Source organism: Sabethes cyaneus, chromosome 2 (genome assembly GCF_943734655.1).
Source record: "Sabethes cyaneus chromosome 2, idSabCyanKW18_F2, whole genome shotgun sequence".
NCBI lineage: Eukaryota > Metazoa > Arthropoda > Insecta > Diptera > Culicidae > Sabethes > Sabethes cyaneus.
In genome coordinates, this window is record NC_071354.1 from 28,461,034 (window position 1) to 28,486,405 (window position 25,372).

The 25,372-nt window shown below is 39.3% G+C and overlaps 1 protein-coding gene across 1 annotated transcript in view; it reads left to right on the plus strand.

Moving 5' to 3' along the window:
• Positions 1-8,162, plus strand: part of LOC128733908 (potassium voltage-gated channel subfamily KQT member 1-like) — a 126,390-nt gene extending 118,228 nt beyond the window's left edge. The window contains exon 8 of the mRNA XM_053827774.1: positions 7,640-8,162. Coding sequence (XP_053683749.1) covers positions 7,640-8,162 — 523 coding nt within the window. The remainder of the gene's footprint in view (positions 1-7,639) is intronic.
• The last annotated feature ends 17,210 nt before the right edge of the window (positions 8,163-25,372 follow it).

Below are 25,372 nucleotides of genomic sequence, written 5' to 3' on the forward strand. Positions count from 1 at the left end.
CAGCGTCCTAAAATCCGTATGTAAGGTGTTTGGATCTTAATTCATGTTCTACTGCAAATTATTATTATCGACTGCAAGAAAGTCCGTTTCAGCTTAACTTTCGTTTGACGATTCTTCTTTGTCCAGAGCATCCCCTACTAGCACGGTTGTTACAAAGTTGTTGTGACAGCCGAAATATGACTAATTTCAGTCGTAATTCGGTTGCTTCAACTAAATGGACCTAAAGTGTGCTACTGGCAAGGGGTCGGTCACTCGGCACAGCCGTTTTTATGTTAGGCGACTTGAAACGAGCCGAGCTGTGCCGATGCTATACCGAAAGTGCCGAACTGCAAGATTTGTTAAATTCGTTATAATCTGATAGATTTGGCAACCGTGCGAGATGATTTTGACAACTGGCCGTGCTCCCATTTCATATGTAAAATTGAACCGGAGGTGTGTAAAGTCCTATAAATGTTATTTTTATAAGGCTTTAGAGGTGTACCGCTTGATATCTCTGGAGTGCCGCGGCACAATGTGCTGAGTGTCCGACCCCTTGGCTACTGGGGTCTTTGTCTAACCAGAGCACTTCAGTTTGGCCGTCTACTTCAACACAATACAAGATCTTTCCGACACGATGTGATTCGTAAAATTTTCTGAAGGCGAATCCTTTTGGGAATACGTTGCCCATGGATACCTTTTTTGTGGTGAGCTGCATTTGATGTTGAGGCAAAATGCCATCCGTATTTGGTGCAAGCGATGCAATATTCGTGGATTCATCCAGGCTAGGCTGTCAACTAGATGTTGAGTGTACTAACGCAGAGTTAATCTTTTCAACAAGATTTATGCCAGATATGTGCTCTCGTAATGCTCCGTTCAGGTATTTAGGTCAACATATGCCTCAGAAGATAAAATTTTATTTAAGGTGTAATTAGTCGTCATCGATTCTGCCAATTTCAAAAGAAGTTTTTTGACGTAGGACTACGTCTTACGGCAAGTTTTGAGATAGGGTGTCATTCCAAAAAATCGAAAAATGCGAGCGTCACGAAAAATGAAAGGTTTTGAGCGCTAATAGCTCAGCGGTTTTCCGATCGATTTTCAATATTCTTACACCAATCGATCGGAAAATCTTCTAAGAATTGACCCAAATGAAGAAAAGTATGGATTCTTGATGTTGAACTATTGAAAAATTGAAAATAATGAACCTATGTTTTACCAGAATTCTCGCTTCGTGATTGGTTGGAAGATTCTTTACGTTGATCTAAACCTATACCAATTTGATATCTGTGCTTGGGAAGTAAGCCAAAACAAGCGACCAAGTTCCCTCATTTCAACAAGATTTCTTAACACCACGGTTCAACCTAGACCATTTTGATGTCCTTGCTTGGGAAGTACGCCAGAGAGAGTAACAAAGCCCCCTCGTGCCAACAGATTTCTCACGAACGCGATTAAACCTAGTCCAACTTGATGTCTGTGTTAGGGAAGTGTGCCAGAAAAAATGACACAAGTCTGTTGACCCAATAGATCGCAAATTCTTTACTGCGAGACGATTAAACTTCGGCGAACTTGATATCTGTGTTGGAAAAATGTGCTACAGCTGTACTGTTCGGTTATAATACGACTCTGTATGAATACGCATGCTTGCCGTTTCATTAGAAGCGTAGTGAAAAGATGTGCTGTTGATAAAATAGGATTGAATTGGTAAAATCCCTTCAACGTGGGAAACCATGGATAATAAAAACAATCTTTAATTTCAGTTAGGTGGCAGGAAAGCAATAGTTTGTGTTCTTGATGTTGTTAAATTGTTTTCAAATGCACAATCTTTTGAGAATTGAACGTATGCAATGTTACTACTTTGATAAATGTTACATACAGCGCATGTAGCATGTATATATGTTGCATATAGCATGTATACATGATGAATCGAATGATTACAAGCATGAATACATGCCACTATCACTACAAAGAGACTTATGTAGTCCGGCGTCACCTATATATGCGGTCGTGTCTTGTACACAACCCCTCTGATTTTTAATTTATATTTTTTGTAGGAAAAAAAAACTTGCCCACGTGGACATTTTCCATACCACCTCCCCCACTTCCGTGGACAAGCGTGGACATTTTTATACCCCCCACCCCCCTCTAGCTGTCCACGTGGTATATGGATGGCCCCTAAGTTCATTTGACTGAAAATAGCGGAGCAGCCAATTTCTTGAGCGCAGGCAGGCCTTCTTTCAAAAGCATCCAAATTAGGCAAAGAGCAAATGTTCCTCGTGGAAGATTGAGCAAAGCTCCGGATTCCAAAACAGACCTTATAAGTGAATAGCACAATGATCGAACACAGTACATCACGGATAATTATAAATTCAGGTGGTTTATTAGCTCTGGTGATAATGTCGTACTAATGTATACAAAAGGTTAGTGCGCTATCAAGGACGACACTAAGATCACCAATATGATATATGCTTTATAGCAAATGGCGCGCGATGTTGCAGCTTAAAGCGATAGGCCTATTTTTACAGTGAAACGATATGGTGGAGCATTTTGAGACGCTGTCGGTCAGCATTTTACTCGTGCACCAATTTTTAAATTTGTCCACTAGACGTTGCGATTGATTGAGTCCGTTTTAATTACCTTAAAGATTTTTACGTCACCGGCACAAAACCAGCTCGACAGCCAGTGTGCAAGAGAGCCGACAGCCCATTTACTAAAAGAGAAAAGAGCCGTGGTCCAAGGTTGCTCCCCTGTGGTACATACACCAGTGATGTTGCAGAATGGGTCGCAAAACTCGGATCCGATCTTCACACTCAGCTCATGGTGTGTGTGAGGGTAGCCACTTGAAGAACGGTTCGGAAGTTCCCAGTTTCTTAAGCCTAGCAAGGAGGATACCGTGATTCACCCGATCAAAGGCTGCGGTGAGGTCCGTGTATACTGCATCAATTTGCACCCCTTCAGCATTGTTACCAGTAAGCAGAAAAGAGGAAAAACGAGCTAGAAAAGGAGAGAAAGTAAGACAGAGAATCCTGACAAAAGAGTGGGAAAACGGGAGAAAAAAAGATTGAAAAGTATGGAAAAAAAAACGGAACAGAGAACAAGATAATCTAAAAGGGAATATCGAGAGAGGAAAAAGCTGATATAGGAAACGAGGAATAAGAGAAAAAAGGTCAAAAAGATATAAAAGGAAAAAGATAGGATAAAATAGAAAAGGGATGGTAAAATGGATAAAAAGACGAAAATTTGAGAAACAAAGACTTAGACATAGTACGTCTTCTGCTGCTCTCTAGAGTAAGAAGCAAACAAGAAGGAAAAATAGTGTAGAAGGAGAAATAACGTGAAGGTGAGCGAAAAAGAACGTGAAAGAAAAGAACAAAAATTAGTATGAAAGCAGCAAGAAGAAAGAAAAAAACAAAAAAAAGAGAAAAAAAAACACAAAGAAAGATAGAAACGGAAGAACCAAAAAAAGAGAAAACGGGATAGACAAGGGAAAAATACGGCAGTAAAACTAAGAAACTAGAACAAAAAATAGGAAAATCGAGACAGGCAAAGAAAAAAACAAACGGAAGACAAAAAGAAGATAAGAAAGAATAAAAAATAAGAAAAGATAAGAAAAGAAAACAGCGTGACAAAAAGGTAAGGAAACCAGGACCCAACAATGGAAATAATATAATAGATGAAAACGAAAAACGGAAAAGCTAAAAAAGATAGAAACCAAGTCCGAGAAAAAGAAAAACAAAACAAAAAATTACAAAAAAATTAGACAAAGGCATAGAAAAATGGACGAGAGAAAATTGAAGAAAAGAGGCAAAAAAAGCAAAAGAACAATCAGGGCTCAGGAATAGGGCGAAAACCGGGACAGGCAAAGAAGAAAAAAGAAACAGAAGAACATGAAACACCGGTCAGAAAAAGGGAAATGAGAGAAAAATAGGTAAAACAAGACAAAAAAGTCAATCGGAAGAGAGAAGAAAGATGGGACAATAATCGGAAAATGGAATAGAAAAAGAAAAACATGAAAAACGGGCTAAAGAAAAAGCTAAAATGAAAGCGAAAAAGCCGTACCATAAGAGATGAGAAGGAAAACCATAGGGAAGAGACAAATAAGGGATTAAAAACAAATGAAACGTGACGGGAAAACAGCTGCAAAATGTGAAAAAACGATACAGCTGAAGACGAAAAAACGAGAAAACAAGAAAAAATCAAACTAAAACTAAAAACTAAAATTAAAAAAAGACGTAAACTTTAAACGAAAAAAAGAAAATAGAGAGGAGAAAAGATGGAAAACGAGAAAGAATATAATAAAAACCAGTGAAAAACATGAAATAACTTGACTGAAAATACGAAAAAATGGGACGGGAAACGCAGAATAACAGAACAATAAAACAGAAAACACGGGACAAAAAAGGAAAACAAGAGAAAAAGAGAAACAAGGGAACAAAATAAGCAAAATAAACGATACAGAAAAGGAGAATAATAGAACAAAAAGTAGAAAAACGGGACTGGAAAAAAAATCGGAGGGGTTTTGCACAAGACACGACCGCATAGGTGACGTAGGACTACGTAAGACGTAAGAATAGTGCTTTTCCTCTGGCAATCGGTAGACAGTACGCGTGGGTTTTCAAAAAGCTGAAACATTTGCGCAAAACTTTTCTGCAGTTTATAAAAGAAGAACACTGATAATAAAGCATTTTCAAGTTGCAGACATTTTGGATGTGGCAGAAAATGTCGCTCGTGACCAGAAAACTTATTCCCGTCATTTGTTGGTCGTCCGCAATGGCCCTCGTTGCCTGTGTTATTATGGTATTAACTGGGCAAGAAAATATAATAAACTCTTCAATCGTTGTGTGATTCTTAAAAGGACCGATTGTTTGATTATCATAATTCTAGCTTGCAATAAACATGCACTAACGCACCTAATGTAATTCTCTTTTCGGTAAATTGAAGCACCGATAACCGCTAACCAGGCACGGCTTGTTGCAACGGACTTGCCGGAAAGCCTCAGCAGCTATGCGATCGACGAAGCCGTTCATGTATGGTCATGAGTCACGATGAAATACCAGTACAGGCCAGGTGGCCAACTGCAAGTGACATGGCATAATTCTGGTCGTTTTGTTGTCGCGAGCAGCACATTTCCTGCCAATTCCAGAGCTACAGCAGCCAGATATTCCATCACGGCAGTGAGACGAGTGTTCCAGCTTCAACACGCTCAGCATACTTTATGTGCGGATGTGACTAGAAAACTGCCCGTCCGATGTGTCGCAAGCTAGCTGCTTGCCGATGTGTCGCCAAAGAAAGCCGCTGACCGAATGACGATGCGCAGTAAAAGGCATAGCGGCCAAAACCATATCGTCCACTGGCGGATGAGTCGATGTCGGTTTCTAGCTCATGATTTATGAAAATACACCATGAATAATAATCATGATATCACGAGCTTTTTGCAGTACAACGCAACGCAAAATCATGAACTATTATTCTTGATTTTGTGCTGTCTGATATGGCAGTTCAGTGATGATTTGACATGAACTCACATTTCATAATTTTATGATTTCATTCATGGCATCGGAATCAAATTTCTTTCCGTTAGACCCCCCATAATAAGATCGGGTTTTACTTGACCCAGTTTTGTTCGGGCCACGGTTGCTTCGGGCATTACCTGCACCGGTTTCTGTTCTTCTAGTATCAACAAACGCAACTGCGCATCACTGTCCTTGTTTTACTTCAGACTTCACTGAATAATTTTCGTCCAAAAGGTGCACTTTTCTCCAATTTTCTCCAAGTTGTGGTATCTATTTTGAAAGATTAGTTGCTTATGCTAGGATATTATTTCTTAAAATTATGATTTCTTTTTCAAGAATATGCGGTTTTAGGATGGTTTTATGACAGCACTGTTCAGTTAAAACCATCTTATAGGATTAATTCTCCTTATACCTAGGATTGCCAAATTTCAAGGAAGCTTTCTTCATATTTTCTTTAATTTTGCTTCAGAACTGTTAATCAGATGTAGTAATTGAGCGTATTGATGAGTAATGCCAAAATAAAATGGAAGGCAGAGAGAGACAGGACAAAAACGGCACTCTTGTAATCTATACCTATAAAAATGAATTTCTGTCTGTCTGTCCGTATGTTCCTTATAGAATCGAAAACTACCGAGCCGATCGGCGTGAAAATTTGCAAATAGGGGTTTTTGGGACCAGGGAAGGTTATTATGATAGTTAGAGATCCCTCCCCCCACTAAGAGGGGGAGCTCCCATACAAATGAAATACAGATATCCTCATAACTAGAGAACTAATCAAGCAAATGAAACCAAATTTGGCATGTGGGAGCTTTTGGAGGCAGGAATTTTTTTATGACGGTTTGAGACCCCTTACCCCTGTGGTAGTTCTTATTTTCATACAAAAAAAAACAGAAATTTTTGCGTAACTCAAAAACTAATCGAACTCGAGAAATTTTAGACTCTTTCATAAAATATTAGTCAATAACAAGAACACCAAAAACTGTCAATAGTAACATTAGATGATTCAGGGTGAGACGGCCACATGCCGCGAGTGTTGCCGGCGACCTGCCGTTGGAAGCGCCGGCCACTACGGGGGGCAGCCTCCCGTAGAGATCACCTCTATCTAGGTTTATTTATCTTCCTGGATCTACTGACCTCTATTAATTTCCTTCACGCGTAAGATTTTTCGCGAAATGGTATTCTGCGAAACTCTATATATGGTCAACCGAGAATTGGTGTTCCGCAAAATGGTATTCGGCGAAACGGTTTGTAATAATGGTGAATATTTAAATGCTATCCGCTTTATTTTATCAGGCTAAGTAATGGGGGGAGTTGTTTTCTATTTTACTGTGAGGTAAATTTGTATATTAAAACACCCATGAACTCGTCAGAAATTTGCAAGACTCGAGATTGTGACAAAGGTCATCCAAGATTCACGATTTATGTACAACACAGTTTAATTTGCGGCAACACGAAGTTTGTCGGGTCAGCTAGTGTTCTCATAAAACTACTATAAGAAATGAATCAAATCAATTTGCTGTTGGATTGTTATTTGGAATGCTTAACAAGAACTTCGTATTCATGGGACCGTATTTACACCCGTCATCTTATTTCAAATCATCCTGACTATCCTGACATTTGACGTTGTTCCAGCAGAGTTGGGTCACGGTGGACTTTTTAGCATATGTTTTCTTAAATTCAATCCACAGGAATTATTTCTTATTCCCATACTTTAGAATGATCTGATGGGTTGCACAGTAAAGTTGTTCGCTTCCGACTTTTAATACAGCCAACGTGGCACCTACTTGTATGTCACCACCAAAATCGGGGATTATATTTTGAATTTTCCGCTTTTTCTCCTCTAAGGTTATACTTTATTACTATACCTAATTATCTTGAAGCTTAATTTCTTACTTTTCACTTACCACTTTTAATTAAATATCTACTTTTTAAAATTTCAATCTATTTAGCCAAATTTCCTATTTTCACAACTTTTTGAATTCTCCATATTTTCCGAAAATTTGTTTAAAATTTTTTATTATGCCTAAGGTTTATAGAGTGATTGTTCAGCAATGCCGAATTCGTCCGTTGGTAAATTAACCACGGTGCTTAAATTTAAAATATATGCCTATCAAAAGTAAACACTAAACGCTCTTTTCTCTCACAACACACAGGCTTACGGAGGCTCACCGGAATGCGATACGGGCGATCCGGAAGATCAAGTACTTCGTCGCGCGGCGTAAGTTCCAGCAGGCGCGCAAACCGTACGACGTACGGGACGTGATCGAGCAGTACTCGCAGGGCCACCTGAACATGATGGTCCGCATCAAGGAGCTCCAGCGTCGGTTGGATCAGACCCTGGGCAAACCGGGCAGCTATCTGGCCGGGATCGACCGGGTCGGCAACATCAAACCGATGACCGTCGGAGCGCGGTTGTACCGCGTCGAACAGCAACTATCTGTGATGGATAAGAAATTAGATCAATTAACCCACGCCATTAACTCAATGACCATGCAGCAGAAGATGATATTACCCCCCATGCAACCGCCAATGTTCCACGCAGCTCCGCAGACCCAGCAGCAGCAGCACCTGCAGCAAATGGCCGTCCTCGGTTGTTTGCCTCCGCTGCAGTTGCCCCCGGCTCCCTCGCAAGCGAACTCGCCAACGCCGACCAAGTGCATCGAAGACGATGTGTAATATTGGATTTAAGCTTACATCCATTAGTACTACCAGTAGGAGTCTTTTTACCTTCAAATACTAACCTTAAGCATCGTTAAGCAGTTACCTTTAGAACAATGACGACTGGTGGGAGAATGAAAAAAGAAATAAGAGGAAAAATTTAGTCTTTAATACAGCTAGATAACTTGAAGGAAGGTGATTTTTATTAACAAATTCAACTCTAAACTGAGAAGCAAATAAGTAAGAATCTGTAGTGAAAGCGAAGACAAAGAAATGCATTTAATAACAAAGCTATATATATAAATGATATAAAACCAAACAAAAAAAAAAACAAACACCTTTCTAGATAAGCGAACTGAAACTAAAGATTGAATAGCACAAGATCGAACCAAAATCACACACTAGTTTATTAGTAAAGCTTGACTCGCGAAACTTTTCATCAACAACAGTGAGACGAACAGGAAAACATAGAAAGAAAGAAAGAAAAAAAAACAAGAGAAAATAGTAAGTTTCATCATCATCAATCATCGATCACCACTCAGCAGAAATTGTACATTGTCGATCATACGAACCAAGAGAAATTTCAAAATGGCCTACCGAAACGCAGCGAATCCACAAAAAAACCAAAATCGAGATAAAAAAAAGAGGATGATACGGTGTTCGACTTCGTTTGTTGTGCCTGTTTCCTTCGTATCGTTTTTTACCTTGTTGTATTATTTAAGAGTACAGTGAAAAAAACCATCACAAAAAAAATTCGTTCGGTTGTAACTTATGGATCGCACACTTTGGCGAAAGCTTTCATAAGAGCTTTGGGAGCATCTGATGTATCGAAAGGGACTTCATATTGAACCTTAATTACCCTGTAGATGTTTTCGATTCACTAGTTCTATATAAAAGGGAAAAACTAGTTTGAGGAAAAAGTAAAAAAATACGACCAGGGATGGAAAAATCGCTTTTAATAGCGATAAAAGGCTACCAAATTCTTGAACACACTGCTTGTAAACGAATAATTCTTTATCAGGATCTGTACAGTTGACGATTAACCGAATACTATCCATCAATCCATCAATTTTGTTTCTTCTAACTCTAAAACTACTAAATATTGTGCTCACTTTCCCTACAATAACTGTACCGCCCTGCACGTTTTACTTTGCTCCAGCGTTTTAATCTCGTTCTCTATTGCTTTCATCCTCATCCGCCAATCACTACGCATATAACAGAACCGATCAGAACGATTAGACTCATTAGACGATGCTCTATGTTTATTGCAGAATAAAAGCTCGGTTGCCACTTTTCAAAGCAATTCGCACACGAGGAAAGAATATGAATGCAAAGTAGCGATAACCAGCTGCTTTGTCTGCCATTGCCATTCCCGTTCGACTGTATCGTATGCTGCCCTGAAATCCACAAAAATATGATGTGTCGGAACTTTGTGCTTCCGACAGTTTCAAAGGATTTGTTGGAGTGAAAATTTCTGATCCGCCCGCTAATAGTGCTTTACGAATTATGTAGCAATAGCAGATTTTGTAGGTAAGACAAACCGCTCCTTGCATCCGTATATACAGTAGATATTTTACACCCCAATTCCTGGAAATTATTCAATGAAATGCCGGTATAAATGTTTCTTTGCAATGTTTCTAAAGTTCTGCCGAGAGTTAATTCTTTCCAAAAGTTCTATTGATCATCAACATTCTAGTTTATAGCCGAAACTTCACGAGATCGAGGGCTGGAAAGCTAGTATTGTTTTGGACATTACCCAGGATAGCTTCCATTCCACCTCCCCTTGTTATATCGCCCATGACGTATTAGACAATTCATCGGAACAAATTATCCTTAAATCTTACGTTTATTAACACTACAACGCCCCGCTGGGCGATCATTCGACTGTTGGCTGGAACTCAAGGTTCCACGGTCAATGAAAAAATATTCTTCAGCTCTTTCGTGTCATTTAGTGATTTCCTGGCATATTAAGTCGAGGCCATATGAGGCAAAAGCCATATCCTCCTTCGTGTGATACCTACTTCTTGATGAAGGCAGCATTTCGTACTGTATATTTGGATATTCTCTTTTCGCTTATCGTCAGCCACAGAAGGACCTTCTTGGGGAACTTAGTGTGAGCAGGGATGGTTCGATCACTTTGACTCAATTTTGATTCATTTGACAGTATCGTCTCAGCCGAGCCAAATATGACAATATTATATATGGGACATTTGTAGAACTAGTTCTAATCTACAATTTTTCTGAACAAAGTTTTGCTGTATCTTTTGCAGTTACGATGCTACAACGCTAGTAACTCATTAGTGACTAGCATTGTAGTGCCGTAACTGCAAAAGATACAGCAAAACTTTTCAGCAAAATTATAGACAATAACCTGTTCTACAAATGTCCCATACATAACTTTGTCATATTTGGCCCCGTTAAGACGGTACTGTCAAATGGATCAAAATTGAGTCAAAGTGATCGAACCATCCCTGAGTGTGAGAAATATATTTGACATTATCGCTTACTTTCTTGGTAGGGGATGTAAAATACCCGGTCTACTCAAGTAGGTCAAGTAGATCTCGCCATCCATTATGACCATGACATCGGACTACGCCGGAAAGATGTTTTTCGCCAGTAACTTCAACCGCACTTTCTGGGTGAGCGCTTGCTGCTGACATACGGCCGGCCTCGACTGACACTTTCGCTTAAAAGTGGCCATTTTAGCTAGGTACTTTATCACCATTTGGCCGGTTACGCGGAACGATGAGGCTACCTTGTTGCAGGTGTTCCACTTTAGCTTCTGCTACAATTGCGGTTGCGCAGCACTGACGGGTGGCCGGAGCCAGGCTTCCGTTCGACACATTTGCCTTTCTCTACATGGAAGAGGATATTGTAAATGACGGATGGGATATAGCCGGACACGAAGTACCTCACGATGCCCAACTGCTTTGCTCCGACGTGGAGCTGATAGTACGAACAATCCATCAAGCGCAGTTGTTTGACTATTATAGGGATATCTATAACTTAGCAAACTCATCGTCTTTACTAAGAAGTATCAATTGTTGGGATAATGGTCGCAGTGGTCTTAATCCTCCTTGTTGATTCTTTCTGGGAGTGTTCTTGAAGTCCAAACTACACACATCACTTTGCTTATCGTTACTTTGACCAATTGTGTAGGTTTGTCCGAAAGCCTGTAATTGTGTATAGTCTGTTATAACTGCCCTCGATTGATTGTGTCGTAGGCTGACGAATGGGCATTTACCGTACCGTAGGTATCTGCTCCACGATAGTTCGAGTGAGGATAATTTTCGAAAGGTTATTGAAAGACAAATATTCGCGGCGAGTTGAATGTGTTTGGTTAAACGTTCCGACTAGCAAACCATCAGGTTCGAGCACGCTGCAACGTATAGTCGCTTTACAATGAAATCACTGACACCAAACTTGTAAAAGCATGCAGTGCACCGCAAAACGTACTTCAATGCTCTGCTCCATTTATGGCTAACACGCTCTTGGTTTCGGTGCATTTTGCCAAAACGCTACTAAAACCGCACCTCGAAGCGAATTTCTTCGAATATGTTCGAAGCGCACTTGTGAAAAGCATCAGCTACTGTTCATAAATATGTGAATTGTTACTGTATGGCACTGAGCACTAATTTTATGAACGACACCGCGCCAACCTTTTGAGCTAGGGTACGGAGCCCAAGCACGGTGCCTGAGCTCGGAGCCCGAGTTTACCAACAATTTAGTCATGTACATAAAATATAAATTATACAGAACAGAAAACAAAACATGAAATTATGCAAGGTTCGCTGGCACCGTACTCATCGGAGCAAAACTAAAGATCATAGCACCTCGTTCAGGTTTTCCTTATTCAGATTTCGAGCCAGTGTCGTTTGGATTGTACAGTGTCGTTTAATTATCCAAAGCACCCAGTGCTTGTGTATGAGACGGTAGCAACCGTGTCGCTCCGAATAAGTCTGACTTAGACTACTTTTCGAACAACCCCTGTATGACTTGATGATGTTGTTCAACTGGAGAATGGTGCTAGATTTTAATAGCATTTAATAACTCCTAACCAGGATTGGCATGGATCGTATTTTTGTGCAATGTATTCTGAGTTATATGATGGGAAGTTCGAAGTCCGCTGCACTGTATGAGTTAGTCAAACCGCTTAAAGTTTAATAGTAATCACACTGATTCTATTATTCGTCTTCTCGCTACATCTCTGTACTCCTTCACTATAATTCCGTGCTATTGTCCTCAATCTACACTTTATTTTTATGGGGAAAAAGTGTTCATTTTCGTTTCTTCACTTGATCCTTTTAATACATTACAGCAAACGAACTCAACGCTTACACCATTGACAGAAGAGTTCAGCAAACAACCGTTGCTGATGCTGTGTATGCGTACATTCTGCTATCTACATAGTTACGAGCACACAGCCTCGCAGTATCTTCCTGCACAACCCGCTCACGAGGGAAGTTACTACCAACAGCTCGTGAGCCGTACACTAGGCTGTATGTACAAATGTTTTTGGTGATTCCTTAAAAAACTCTAAAAATAAAAAGTGAAACATCGAAGAGTAACTGAAAATCTGTTACGATTTTGATTTTACTACATGCGGCGTAACGTAAAAAACTACAAGGTATACAGCCTTAAGGGTTGTACGGAAGGATGACGTAGTACTATATCAGATCATTAGATCAAAGACTAATGTAAACTGCATTTCTGGCATGTATATGTTTATAAGAATCTGTGAGTGCCATTGTTTAAGTGAATGTTTAAAAGAGAAGAGCGAAATATTCAGATTCAATTCTTCATTAAATGCAATGGTGACTTTGAAAATACGTGGACGGGGATTCATAAGTACAACGCCTGCAACCATTTAGGCATAGAGATTTTTTTTAAAAATCACTTGTGTGCATTAGTTCTTGATTTATGAGGAAATTTATATATTATTTGTATGGGAGCCCCCCTCTTAAAGAGGGAAGGGGTCTCAATTCACCATAGAAAAAATTCTTGCCTTCTGAAACCCCCACATGCCAAATTTGGTTCCATTTGCTTGATTAGTTCTAGAGTTATGAGGAAATTTGTATTTCATTTGTATAGGACTAGGGCCACTCGTCGCCAATTTCCCAGTCGTCTCAGAAGTCGCAAATCGCCTTCGCCCTGGTCGAGCCATCGTGCACGTTGGGCCCCCGTGTTTGTGGTGCCGACGGGGTTGATGAAGAGGACTATTTTCGTCGCACTGTCGTCGTACGCCCTCCTTAAAATTGCTCTCTTACCCCCTCCATAAAATTGCTGGCCCTTTTATCTATCCAACAACATCTAAATTGTTCAGTTTCGTTCAGTAGTTTATTATTATTATTATTATTATTATAATTATGATTTATTTATAATTCATCGAACGCTAGGGTTTACATGAATGACTTAATACTACGTAAGTTGTAGCAAATTACTTAAATTCAGACGATTTTTAAACACATTGATACTGACATTAAAGTCGAATTTGTCAAACACTTGATTAACAACTAAACACATTGCTCTAACAGGTTCGTTCTGCGCGTATTCGGTTCTAAAAATTGGTAATCTAAGGAACGGCCGGAGTCGAAGATTTCTTGGAGCAATACTAACATTGATCTAACTCAAAATTTGAGGAGCGTCTATTTCACCTAACAGTAATTTCCCAACGAAAACAGCCTTGGTAATGTCACGTCTTTTCGACAGAGTGTTCATACCAAGCAACGCACATCGACTCACGTAAGGTGGTAAATCGTTTGGGTTATTCCAAGGCAGAAACCTCAAAGCGTAGCGAATAAATTTCCTCTGAACCGCTTCAATTCTTTTAATCCACACATCATGATATGGACTCCATACTGTGGCTGCCGTTTCAAGTGTCGACCGCACAAGTAAGAAGTACAGTGCCCTCAGGCAGTACGGATCGTTGAATTCCTTGGAAATCCGGAAGATGAACCCAAGATTGCGATTGGCCTTCGCTATGATGTAAGAGTAGTGCTCCCTGAACGAACGAGGACCTGAAGGTCCTTGAACGATGAAACTCTTTCGATTCATCATCATTACACTTCATCATCAATCTTCTACTGCCAATGTACCAGATGCTTTTTACGCGTGAAAGAAATTACGGCACATTTTTTTACACTAATCACCATGCGATTTTCAGAACATCAATCTGCAAACAAGTTTACCATCCATTGAAGCTGCTTGCAGTCTTCAATGGTTCTCACCCGCAAGAACATTTTCAAGTCATCTGCTTAGAATAGTCTGCATCCTTCAGGTATTAGGAAACAAACATCGTACGAGGTTACTCCCTTGTGGCACACCAGAAAGGTTCCAAAAGCATTCGATTCGTGGAACCCAAGTTTTACACACAATCGACTGTTCGTGAGATATGATGCTATCCATTCGACAAAGCTAGTTGGTGCACCTAGACGATCAATTTTTGCAACTAAAATCTTATGATTGACTCTGTCAAACGCTGCTTTCAGATCCGAGTAGATGGTATCAACTTGGACACCTTCGCTCATGTTTACTAAGCAGTATGACGTAAACTGTAGTAAATTTGTAGAAATAGATCTTCCAGGAAAGAAACCGCACTGATCGGTTGAGATGTAGGATTTGACTGCTTGCATCAGTTGCCTACAAACTAGCGTTTCCAGCAGTTTTGATCCAGCACTTAGCGATGGTATGCCACGATAATTAGAGATGTTTCTCTTTTCTCCCTTTTTGAATACTGGAAACATGATCGAGTTCTTCCAGCGTTCCGGAAATGTAGATTGGCTCAGCGAACTGTTGCATATGAAACGCAATGGTTCACATAACGTACTCGCACACCTCTTCAAGACAAGCGTAGGAATTCCATCAGGCCGTGAAGCAGCCGACGATTTAATTTCTTTGATCGCAGTTTCAACATCTGTAGTAGTGAATTGGCCCACACGGAAGTCCAGCACATCAGCAGGCACATTTCGCAACGCTCTCCTCACTTGCTGATTGCTAATAGCTTCCTCATCAAACACACTCGAAAAATGTTTTGCAAATGCATATGCCGTCAACAGAATCTGCACACTCTTCGCCAAGAAACATACTCGATGGAAGACCACTCTCATTGCGTTTTTCGTTAACGAACATCCAGAAACGTTTTGGGTTGCTCTTGAGGTTAGATTGTGTACCTCGAACATACCAAACATAAAGTGTTCGGTTATAAATTTTGTATCTAGTGCTAGCTGTCGCAAACACTCTTTGTGTAAAGATGTTTCGATTTCTCGAGTATTTCCGGAGCGCGGCTGCGCTTTCTCGTTTTAGTTTCCTAAGAGTACTGTTAGACCAGGGAGGTTTCCGCCGCGGTCGGGGAGGCGGAACGTAAGCTCGGAACAGTTCGGTGGTGTTTTTAGCATTTGAAATCTTTCATTCAAACATTACACTTTTATTTTCGTTTTCACAAAGTGCTACCCAGTCGCAGTCGCAGTCGCAGTCGCAAAGACGTAGTCCTACGTCGAAAGCTTCTTTTTTTCATCATCTTACACCCTCGTTAACATACACGGGAATGAATGTGGGCCTCGAAACATTGTTTCTGAGCCACAAATGAAGCTTATGTTGATTGGAAAATATGAAAAATATCATTAAAATAAAAATCCAATCAAAGTTTGGACTTCTTTTGAGTTTATGCAAAAATAGTCATTAATTCGCCACTGTGCATATAAATTTTCGGGATTTCGTTAAATTCTCTTTTCTACTCCAGTAAAGCCTGAATCTGAATCGTCTGGTTCTAGTGTTGTCCTTTGAATCCCACACAACAAACAAAAACAGACTATCTCTGATCCAGTTTGCTTTTTTTAGAGTCGGTCTTACGTTTTTCCCGGCTAAATCTTGAATCCTTTGTCTTGGTCTTCAAATGTCTTTATCGCCACTCTGCTAATCTGCTAATCGCTAGAAGCCCAGTAACGCACGACAGTTCCGAACAATAACTCTATCTCCAAACCTGCAAACTAACTTGAACAACCGGTAGTTTTCAAATGCAAACAAAATTTCTTTTTTGCTTTTATGCGCATTAACATCATTTCATTATAAAGATTTGAATAATTTTCATACATACTACCGTGCCGTATCGAAATCCGTACACCTAAGAGCTAGACAATTTTAAATGGTTAATATAAAATTATGATATTGTAATAAACAATTCGTCATGTTTTCTTTTGACAGTATAATGCTTATTTTAAAGTTATTTGGAATAACAGGAAGCTAAAATTAATCCTAGTTATAAAAAAACGAGATCAAAATGTGCATCTCTTGATTTAAAATCCGTACACTTTTTTATGCCTGATTCAAAATCCGTACACCATGTTAGAAATCAATCAAAGTCCACATAATTTTGAATTTAAATCCGTGTAAGCTTGATCGAAATGAGTTTAAAGTTTGTGGCTAAGTTGTTTTTCTTTATTTGACTAATTGCTTTATAAAATATGCTTTTCTCGATAATTGACGCATTGTATTTTAGTCCTGCTCATCTAAGAGTCGTTCACACGCACAGCAGGAACACTACAAGGAATCAATCATTTTGTTTTTAAGCCAAATTATGGGTAATTGTTCATTTTCGGTCGGAAAGTTAAAATATCAGGTTTGGTACTGATTAAATACTGCCTCTATCCATCCCACTTGTAACAAAACCTCGTTTTTGTTAAATGTTCTTACATTCTTTTCCTTATGCCTCAGGAAATATTAGGCTTAGAAACAAACTTTTTTAACATTTTAGAGTAAATTAACTTCACTTATAAACAATATATAACATTTTTCTTGATTTTTGTTGCAAATTATACGGAAAGCTGAAAAATTGCAGAAGAGACTCCGGTATTTCGAGAGTACCAATTCAATATAGTAGCTCTTATCGTAGTGACCGGAACTTAAACTATCTCGATGCTTTTATTAAGGGATTATCCGCCATGTATTATCGTAATTGCCATCTTCCAGTTTATCGACATATATTTAGCTTTAGTTATTTCCATTTTGTTTGGCAAAACATAGAATAGAGTTGGATCACTAAGGATACTGCACAGGTGTACGAATTTAGATTCAACTAGTAAAACTGAATCAAAATCCGTACAGTACTAATTATGACGAATAAATATTATTTCAATGCCATAACGAATGAAATTAAGCTGTAGAACGATAAACACATTTAGTTCAAATTGATTTTCGGGATTTTAAATAGGAAAATCACTTCAAGTGCGCTTTACACTTCATTTTATTGGTAGTTATTTTCTTAGCAAATTGCTAACAACACAGCCAATTTAAAAAGAAATCTGATAGGCATTAACGTTTTAATTTTTATTACTTGTATTTGATGGCCTACTACCTATATTTTGACATTGACGTAATGCTAATAAACCACGGGTCTAGGCCTATTATTAATATTTTGCATTTAGACTTTTTAATACATATAATCAAGCAAATTGTATTAGGTGTACGGATTTCGAAGCTGTACGGATTTCGATACCGCATAGTACGTAAGATAAAACAAACCTTTATACTACAGACGACGAAACAATGCACTACTTCTTTTTGGCAATCTGCCGGCCTGCGCTTTTTTCGTACTACCAATTTCTCTATTAAATTTAATTTGTCTAACCCTAACAAATTAACATACTTTAACCTTACCAATATTCTACAACGCCACTGCAACCGTAAAAAAAAAATACCTTCATTAATCTACGGAAAGTTCAAATTGGCAGGATCGCCAATGTGGGAGTTCGGTAATTTCACCATCTCGTACAACTAACTAAAGCTCCACTTTCACGGAAAGGCGCAACCCGCTTGTTCCACTTTCTTTCTGATCCTACTGGATTCAGTCAATTCGGCAATTTTTACAACCTGTTTTTGGTCGAGCCATCGTGCACGTTGGGCCCCCCTGTTCCTGGTGCCGGCGAGGTTGTTGAAGAGGACTATTTCCGTCGCATTGTCGTCCGGCATCCTTACGGCGTGTCCGGCCCACTGTAGCCTGCTAACTTTTGCTAGATGTACATTGGGAGTCTCCTCAAGCAGTGCCTGTAGCTCGTGTTTCATACGCCTCCGTCGCTCTCCGTTTTCAATTTGTACTCCACGCCAAATATCGTCCGCAGCACTTTCTGCTCGAACACGGCAAGGGCGTGTATGTCCTCCGTGAGTAGCGTCACCGGCTTCAAGTCCATAAAGAACTACCGGTATCTAATAAGGGTTTTGTACATTTTTAGCGTCGTGCGGCGGCGTACGCTTCCTGATCGTAGCATTTTACGAAGGGCAAAGTAGGCCCGATTTCCCGCTTGGATGCGCCGCTGGATCTCCTTACCAGTGTTGTAGTCCACGGTAACCAGCGATCCCAAATACACGAACTCCTCTACCACTTCTAGTTCGTCGCCGTCAACGGTTACCGTCCGTGGGAGGCCCGCGTTTGTTTCCTTTGAGTCTCTTCCTTTCATGTATTTGGTCTTCGATGCATTTATTTTTAGCCCAATTCTCCTAGACTCCGCTTTCAGCCTGGCGTAGATTGCCTCCACCGTCGCAAAGTTCCTGGCTATGATATCGGCCTAGAAGTTGGCCTTAACCTTGACAAATATTGGCCGAAGGCTTTTCACGGCTAAACCACTTCCCTCCTTTACCTTGGCCTTCGATCGCATCAACTCTCTTTTCTCTCAATATTCTAGTAGTATAGACTTCTGGTAGCCTAATAGCTTACAACATCAACAGTTCCAACAACTCGAACGCAAAACCTGAATGAACTTTGTTGGGACACAGGGACTACCCTGTGTTCCAAGTACAAGTGTTTCGCTACAAAAGCAAATTTTCAGAATGGATTAAATATGGCTTACATCCCCAGCTCCAGCTGGCTTCAAGATTTTGTTAGGATCGGTGTTGTCTTTAAACCAGGCTTCTTTTTTCTCATTTTAACTGCAAAGAGATAAGAGACAGAGAAATCTGCTTGTTACAACAACCAAGTGCTTTTGTTTTCTGCTTAGACGTTTACTCTGTCTCCTAAGGATGCCTGACAATACTGTTACCTCTTACAAAAAGAGCATAACTACAAGCAGACATAATCTTTTCTTTACACACTGGAGAGTAGAGGCTATTTGGTCAATATTTCAAAGAAAACATCGGCAATAGACTGAAACAATTTGCTCCGTAGCCTTGTGAGCATGCATCTGACAATCTACACGGGGAGAAAAAGAAAGATGAAACAAAATTAAAGCTCATTCGGGGCGGAGCAAAACAGGAAAGCATTGCATTGCAAAACTTCAATTTATATTCGCAGAGGGTTGAGATTATTTTCAAAGCACGGCATAAGCCTGGTTTAAACTGTTCGGGCTAAATTAATACATTAATTAGTGGAATGGTGGACAGTGCCAGTGTCAGTCTCGGCTATCGGCCGATTTTAACATTTAATGCCAGCGGAATTAGCGGAAATGCAGAATTTAAAGAAAAAGGGAATTGCAAAATGTGTAAGAAAGAGCGTATAATGCTGGAATCACACAGACCGTCAGCGAACATTATCGGCAACGTATCGTAAAGGAATGTCAGTGATGGTCGCATGCATTTTCGATGTGCGCATTCACAAGCGTCCGGAACGTCACATCACGGAAAGTCAAGATATTCGTGTGAGTGCGATCATTGAAAATGCATGCAACCATCACTGACATTCCGTTATGATACGTTGCCGTTGATGTTCGCTGACGGTCTGTGTGATTCCAGCTTAATTCGGTTGTTTGGCAGACAAATTTATGTTAATAATATTAAAAAGTTAACTTCGGTTTACAGAATCAAACTTATGGGGATTTTAAAAACCTGAAATGTCAAAATCAGCTAAAATCTAAATTGAATTGTTTTCAAGAAACGACTGAATTTTCGCAACTCTCTAAATGTCATCATAACAAAGACTCCTTTTTGATGTGTGCTGATCCTAAGTCAACAACCGACGTAATTTTTTTTAACTTCGCCTTTAAAAGATAAACAATGGTTAATTTCACCTTTAAGTTTATCCCTAAGCTCATATCCATCACCCAGATCGGCCCCCTTTTAAGATCTTCTAAAAGCAATAAAAACCTAAAAAATTGAATGCATGTTAAATCTAAATTAAACAACTATAGAAGTAATCTAGTGCAGTAGTTAAAAGTGTTTGTTATCTTCGGGATGTGTTTTACGCCAATTTCGGCAAAGTCGCACCACAGAACCTGAACCATCGTTGTACGCTCTACTTGGCGAACCGAAACGAATCGCTCGGATGGTCATTAGAATGTGGAATCTGTTTTTGTACGATATGATACAAGAAAAAGCAAAAAAGTTTTCATATTCTTGCGGTCATCCGGACGGAGCGCCACACAGCGAAAGGCCACCGCCGCCGTCGCAAAAGGATTCCACGATGAGGGTGGGCTTTGCACTTTTCTCGTTACCTACTTTTATTCTTTTGATCATTTGAGTGTCCCAGAAATGGGGGGAGAAAGTGAAAAACAACGCAGTACGCACAATGAGTTATTTAATTTTTCGAATTAAAACGTTTATTTCGCGTGTTTGTTAAACGACGAAAAGCAGAAAACATTTTAACGTTATTTGTTAAAAACCGTTCGTTGAAATAAGCTATTCAAGTTTCGTAGATTTACTCCTAAAACCCTAGATTGAACTTAAGCGTTAACTACCTAATCGAACGTTGCTGAGTTTGTTTTAAGAAAATAAAAGAAAATAATGAAGTACTTACTGTGATCACTCAAACAATGTAGAAACTATCCTAGTAGGGTCCGACTTAAGTTTGTGTTGAATGAGCAAAGTGACAGCAAATGTCCCGTCGGTGGGATCGAAACGCTCTAAATGTAAATATAGAATTACAAAAGTAGTTCAACTCAACCACTCTATTCGATTCCATAATAGTTTCTGTTTGTAGAGAAAAACAAATAAAAGTGTATATATTCTTAACTGACATCTAGACAGATTGAAATTCGAGCCTCCATATCGATTTTTGCGAGTATAAATAGCGTAAGGACTATTTCCGTGGAAGAGAAAAACTGTGTCGCTGGAAACAGAGAAAAAAAAACGAAGCGAGTTAGAGTAACAGTGCAGAGTGTAGGGTAAGTTGCAATGCAAGTAAGGTCATTATCATACTTACAATAACAAAGAAAAAATATAGTAAAAGAAGATATAAAAGCTTAAGGGTCCAATCCTGTTTGCCTCTACCGTTCGAAGAATGATCTGATGAAATGTGAAAAAAATAATTTTAAAAACAGTTATTCCATCTTTCCGAAGCACGATAATGTTTATGAACAGAGTTTTTTCGCTTATACCTCTCATATGTAAATAGCCTTTTCCTAAGCGTACGCTTTCGGAAGTAAGTCCAATATTTGACCAAAAAACCAACCGTTGACGATTTTAAGTGTAGGCTCATATTGAATTATAAATTTGCACCCAACAAAAAAAAAGCATAACGAACTTCTCCGAACTCTACAAATAGCTATGTACAACCGATAATTGAACCAACAGAAGAAAACATAGACCAACCAGAGTACAGAATTCACATATCCTCCCTGTCAGAAACTCACACGTAACAGTTGGGAAAGAACCAAAGAATGAAACTATAACTAATAGAGCAATACCTATATCTTTGAATCTTTTCTTCTTCGTCCTTTTCTTCCTTCTTCTGCCTAAAAAGAACCACACGCAAACTTTTACAAAAAACCAAGAAATTCAAAGGTTTCCGACGCAGACCATTATAAAATAGCAACACAACACAACACAACAGTTCAACCTAAGCGCCCCAGACAGAAAAAACCGGACCTTATAATAGTGCTTAGTATCTGAAACAACACAGAGAGCGTAGCAAACAATAGGATAGAACAACTCACCTTCTCGATGACAGAACGTGTAGGTACTGTACTTCAGAAAGCAAAAGAAAAAAAACAAAAAACTATACCGTAGGGGCCTCTATTTTTAAAACAAAAAAAGTAAAATTTGTCGAACGACGAACTAAGCGAAGCGAAGCGAGGATCAGTCCGTTTGATTGCGCGAAACACTCTCTAGAAAAAAACAAAGCTATATACAAAAACAATAATCTGTCGCCGATCTTGTTATGCCACCACCCACCACAGCAAAGGCTGATTTTGGGTTGGATACCGCGGATGGTCTTCGGGAAGTAGCCAGTAATGTCCCTGTGTAAGTTTTAGAATTTTGTGTCCAAATGTTTATTCAAAAAGTTGCTTAGAGAATCCCCAAGCAACAATTAGGGTTTTATTACACTCTTATGATGGCGTTTATGATAAAAACTGGTCATGAAAATCGCAATAAGTGTGCAATAAAACTAACATTGTTACCTGGGTCCTCTACATTTTAGACAACCAGAATGACAACAATACAAGTTTATATCTGGAATCGTAGCCCAATCTTACTTCTTAAGCACATTGCTCGAATTGGTCAAGGTCCACCGGTTTGGCAATCAAATTACATTTTCGTTTGAACTCCTTGCCTGTTACACCCTTCTTCTTAAATTTTCCTTTAGAAATCGACCAGTTAGCTTCAATCGGCCTTATCTTCAACGTAATGACCGGATTATGCTTCTTAGAAACGACATATGACGTCATTGTCGTTTTACCACTGTTTGGTTGACTTTGAATAGTGATAGCTTCCCAAACCGAGCGGGAGCGTCTTCTGATGGCACTAGTTTTGACAAATTTCCTGGTTCATGGTTCCAGAAAGCACCCAGATGGCCTCGAAGAACAACGCTGAAATACTTAAAGCGTCATTATCCAGTCCACGGCTGCAAATTGCTTGTCAAATAACATTTTTTTAGGAACTTGGACAGCTTTTTTATTTTGACACTCTACCGTTCGAATGCAGAATAAAATTCTTGCGCTAACTTTTTCACAAACGACCTTGCACTACGACGCAATCTTATTCTGTCCGAAAATTCTCGTGGAGTTCTCATTACCGTTTCTACGCCTCCAGATTTGGCTTCGCGTCACGGTCCGGTACAACTCGCACTTTAAAACTTCTTAAACCCTTCTTTGTTTACTGTGAATAGGATTGCGAAACTTCTGCCATTTTCATAGCATTTCTCGATGACATCCTCGGGTTCCGTTTAAAAAGAGTCAAATGAGAGTTTTCTGCCACGTCCAGGTTTTTTTTTCGCTGGTCAAACTGTTCTGGATTTAGAATAATTCAACAGTGTGGTAAGGTCACGAGTGGATGGCGGGATGGACTTCCAACAGAAGCGTGCAGGATCAATGCGCAATTCTGCAATTTCTGCGTGACTGGATTATTTCTTGCTCGACGTTAGTTCGACAAAATTGGATTTTTGCGTTGAACGACAGTTCAAATGTGAAAATGTGTATCATTTTCCAAAATTCACATTGAAAACCCAGAATTTAAAACTGAACCACAATCAAGTGTCTTCTCTTTCCATTGGAATCGATGGGGGCGCCTTGTACAGGATTGTTGTAAAGCCCTGTACTGAAAAAATACGGAACACTGAACACTCAAAGTGTTTTCTTAACTGTGAAAGAAAATTTTACTCAGCTCTCTAATGAATTGAAAATGAAATTTGAGGTGTTAGCGCTATTTATGTGTTTAGTGATTTGCGTTGATTAGAATTTGGTACAAATAGTGAATTTACAAAAATTAATATATATGAACCAGAAAGTCCAGTTTTGATATTCTCATGGGTAATGACAGAAACGGGACTTTTTTTTTAACCGGGGAGGACCAACCGTCAATTGATACAATCGTACGATTCGGTCGTTCGCAGCAGTTTGTCCCATGGCTATGTACTTATTCGTGCCATAGTATCTTCCCAGTTCACTAATAAGTTTGATGTACCGCAAGGTACTAACTTACGACCATTTATATATATTTAAAAATTTTCAACAATGCTACGTCTGCCTTTGAACTTCAATGCAGATCTACCTATCGATTCTATCCATTGAGAGTTATCGCCTTCGTAGTCTGCAGATTCTTTTGTACACATTTGAAACTTGGTACAAATTGAACTATTTGACTATCAGCCTCACTAAATGCGAGGTAATGGCGTTCTACCGAATCAAACCGGCTACCATATTTGCTTACAAAGTCAACGTTCAGGAATTGAGAATGACCATGTGAATCATTTTAGCGTAATTTGCGATCTGAAGTTGGTGTTTGATTGTTATAACGATTATTTTAAAAGCAATTAGCCAATTGGGATTTATTGTGACAATTAGACAAAATCTTCAACATCCATATTCCCTAAAGGTACCTTATTGAGCCCTAAATCGTCTTCTTCTCGAAAATGCGAGCGTGATTTAGATTCCGCAGCATCTTCATTGAAGCCTTCGCATTGAACAAGTGCAGAAGAGTACCCATTGTAATTTATCTCCTTACCCCGATCATTGTTATTATCTTGATCTGGATCACAGGCGTGTTCAAACTTACACAGAAGGTGGCGCACTGGCCGTTCAAAAGCTCGTTCTAGCATAGTTAACGCACAGACAAACAGACATAACACTCGTTTTCCATTCATCGTACCGATTAAACCGTCATTTCAAATTTGGGCTTAGTTGGGAATGTCACCGTTTTGGTCAAAGTGGCGCTTTGGCGAAAGAAGTGGAATTCCCCATAAAAAATACTTCGAGGGATACCCACGATGCTATTTGATATTTGGGAATGTAGATCATAGATGGTGCTAGTGTTCAGGCTAAATGTGAGGTACGATAATTTTTAAAGATTTTTTTTCCAAACGTTATGTCTGTTTGTCTGTGGTTAACGTTTAATGACGAGGCCATTTCCACAGAGAACAGACATCCATTCAGGAACAAATTTTTCGGGAATTCTTGGATAAAATTGCAAATTAAAATCAGCTAATATGCTAGCGTCACCCCCACTATAGTTTCCCAACTAAATGATTCTTTTGATTTGCACACTGACTACCTTTGGCTCCTCTGGCGCTAGTATATATGGACAATAAGCGTTATGCTAGCGCCAGAAGCTAGCTGTTGTGAGTTTAGTGTAGAATTTCATGCGCCTTCAGCGACATCATCACTATAGTTTCCCAACTGATTTGACATAAGTTTTATCCAAGTAGGGACCTTTCGCTTGGATGTCTGTTCTCTGTGCTATTTCTATGCTACAACTCAGTTTCATTGAATTCAATTTAAAACTTAATTTAATTTTATTCAATTCCAACTTCTTGATTACACAATAAGGGATTAAACTGTTTACTGTTTGCTCTAAACTGTTTTTCCATTCCACTG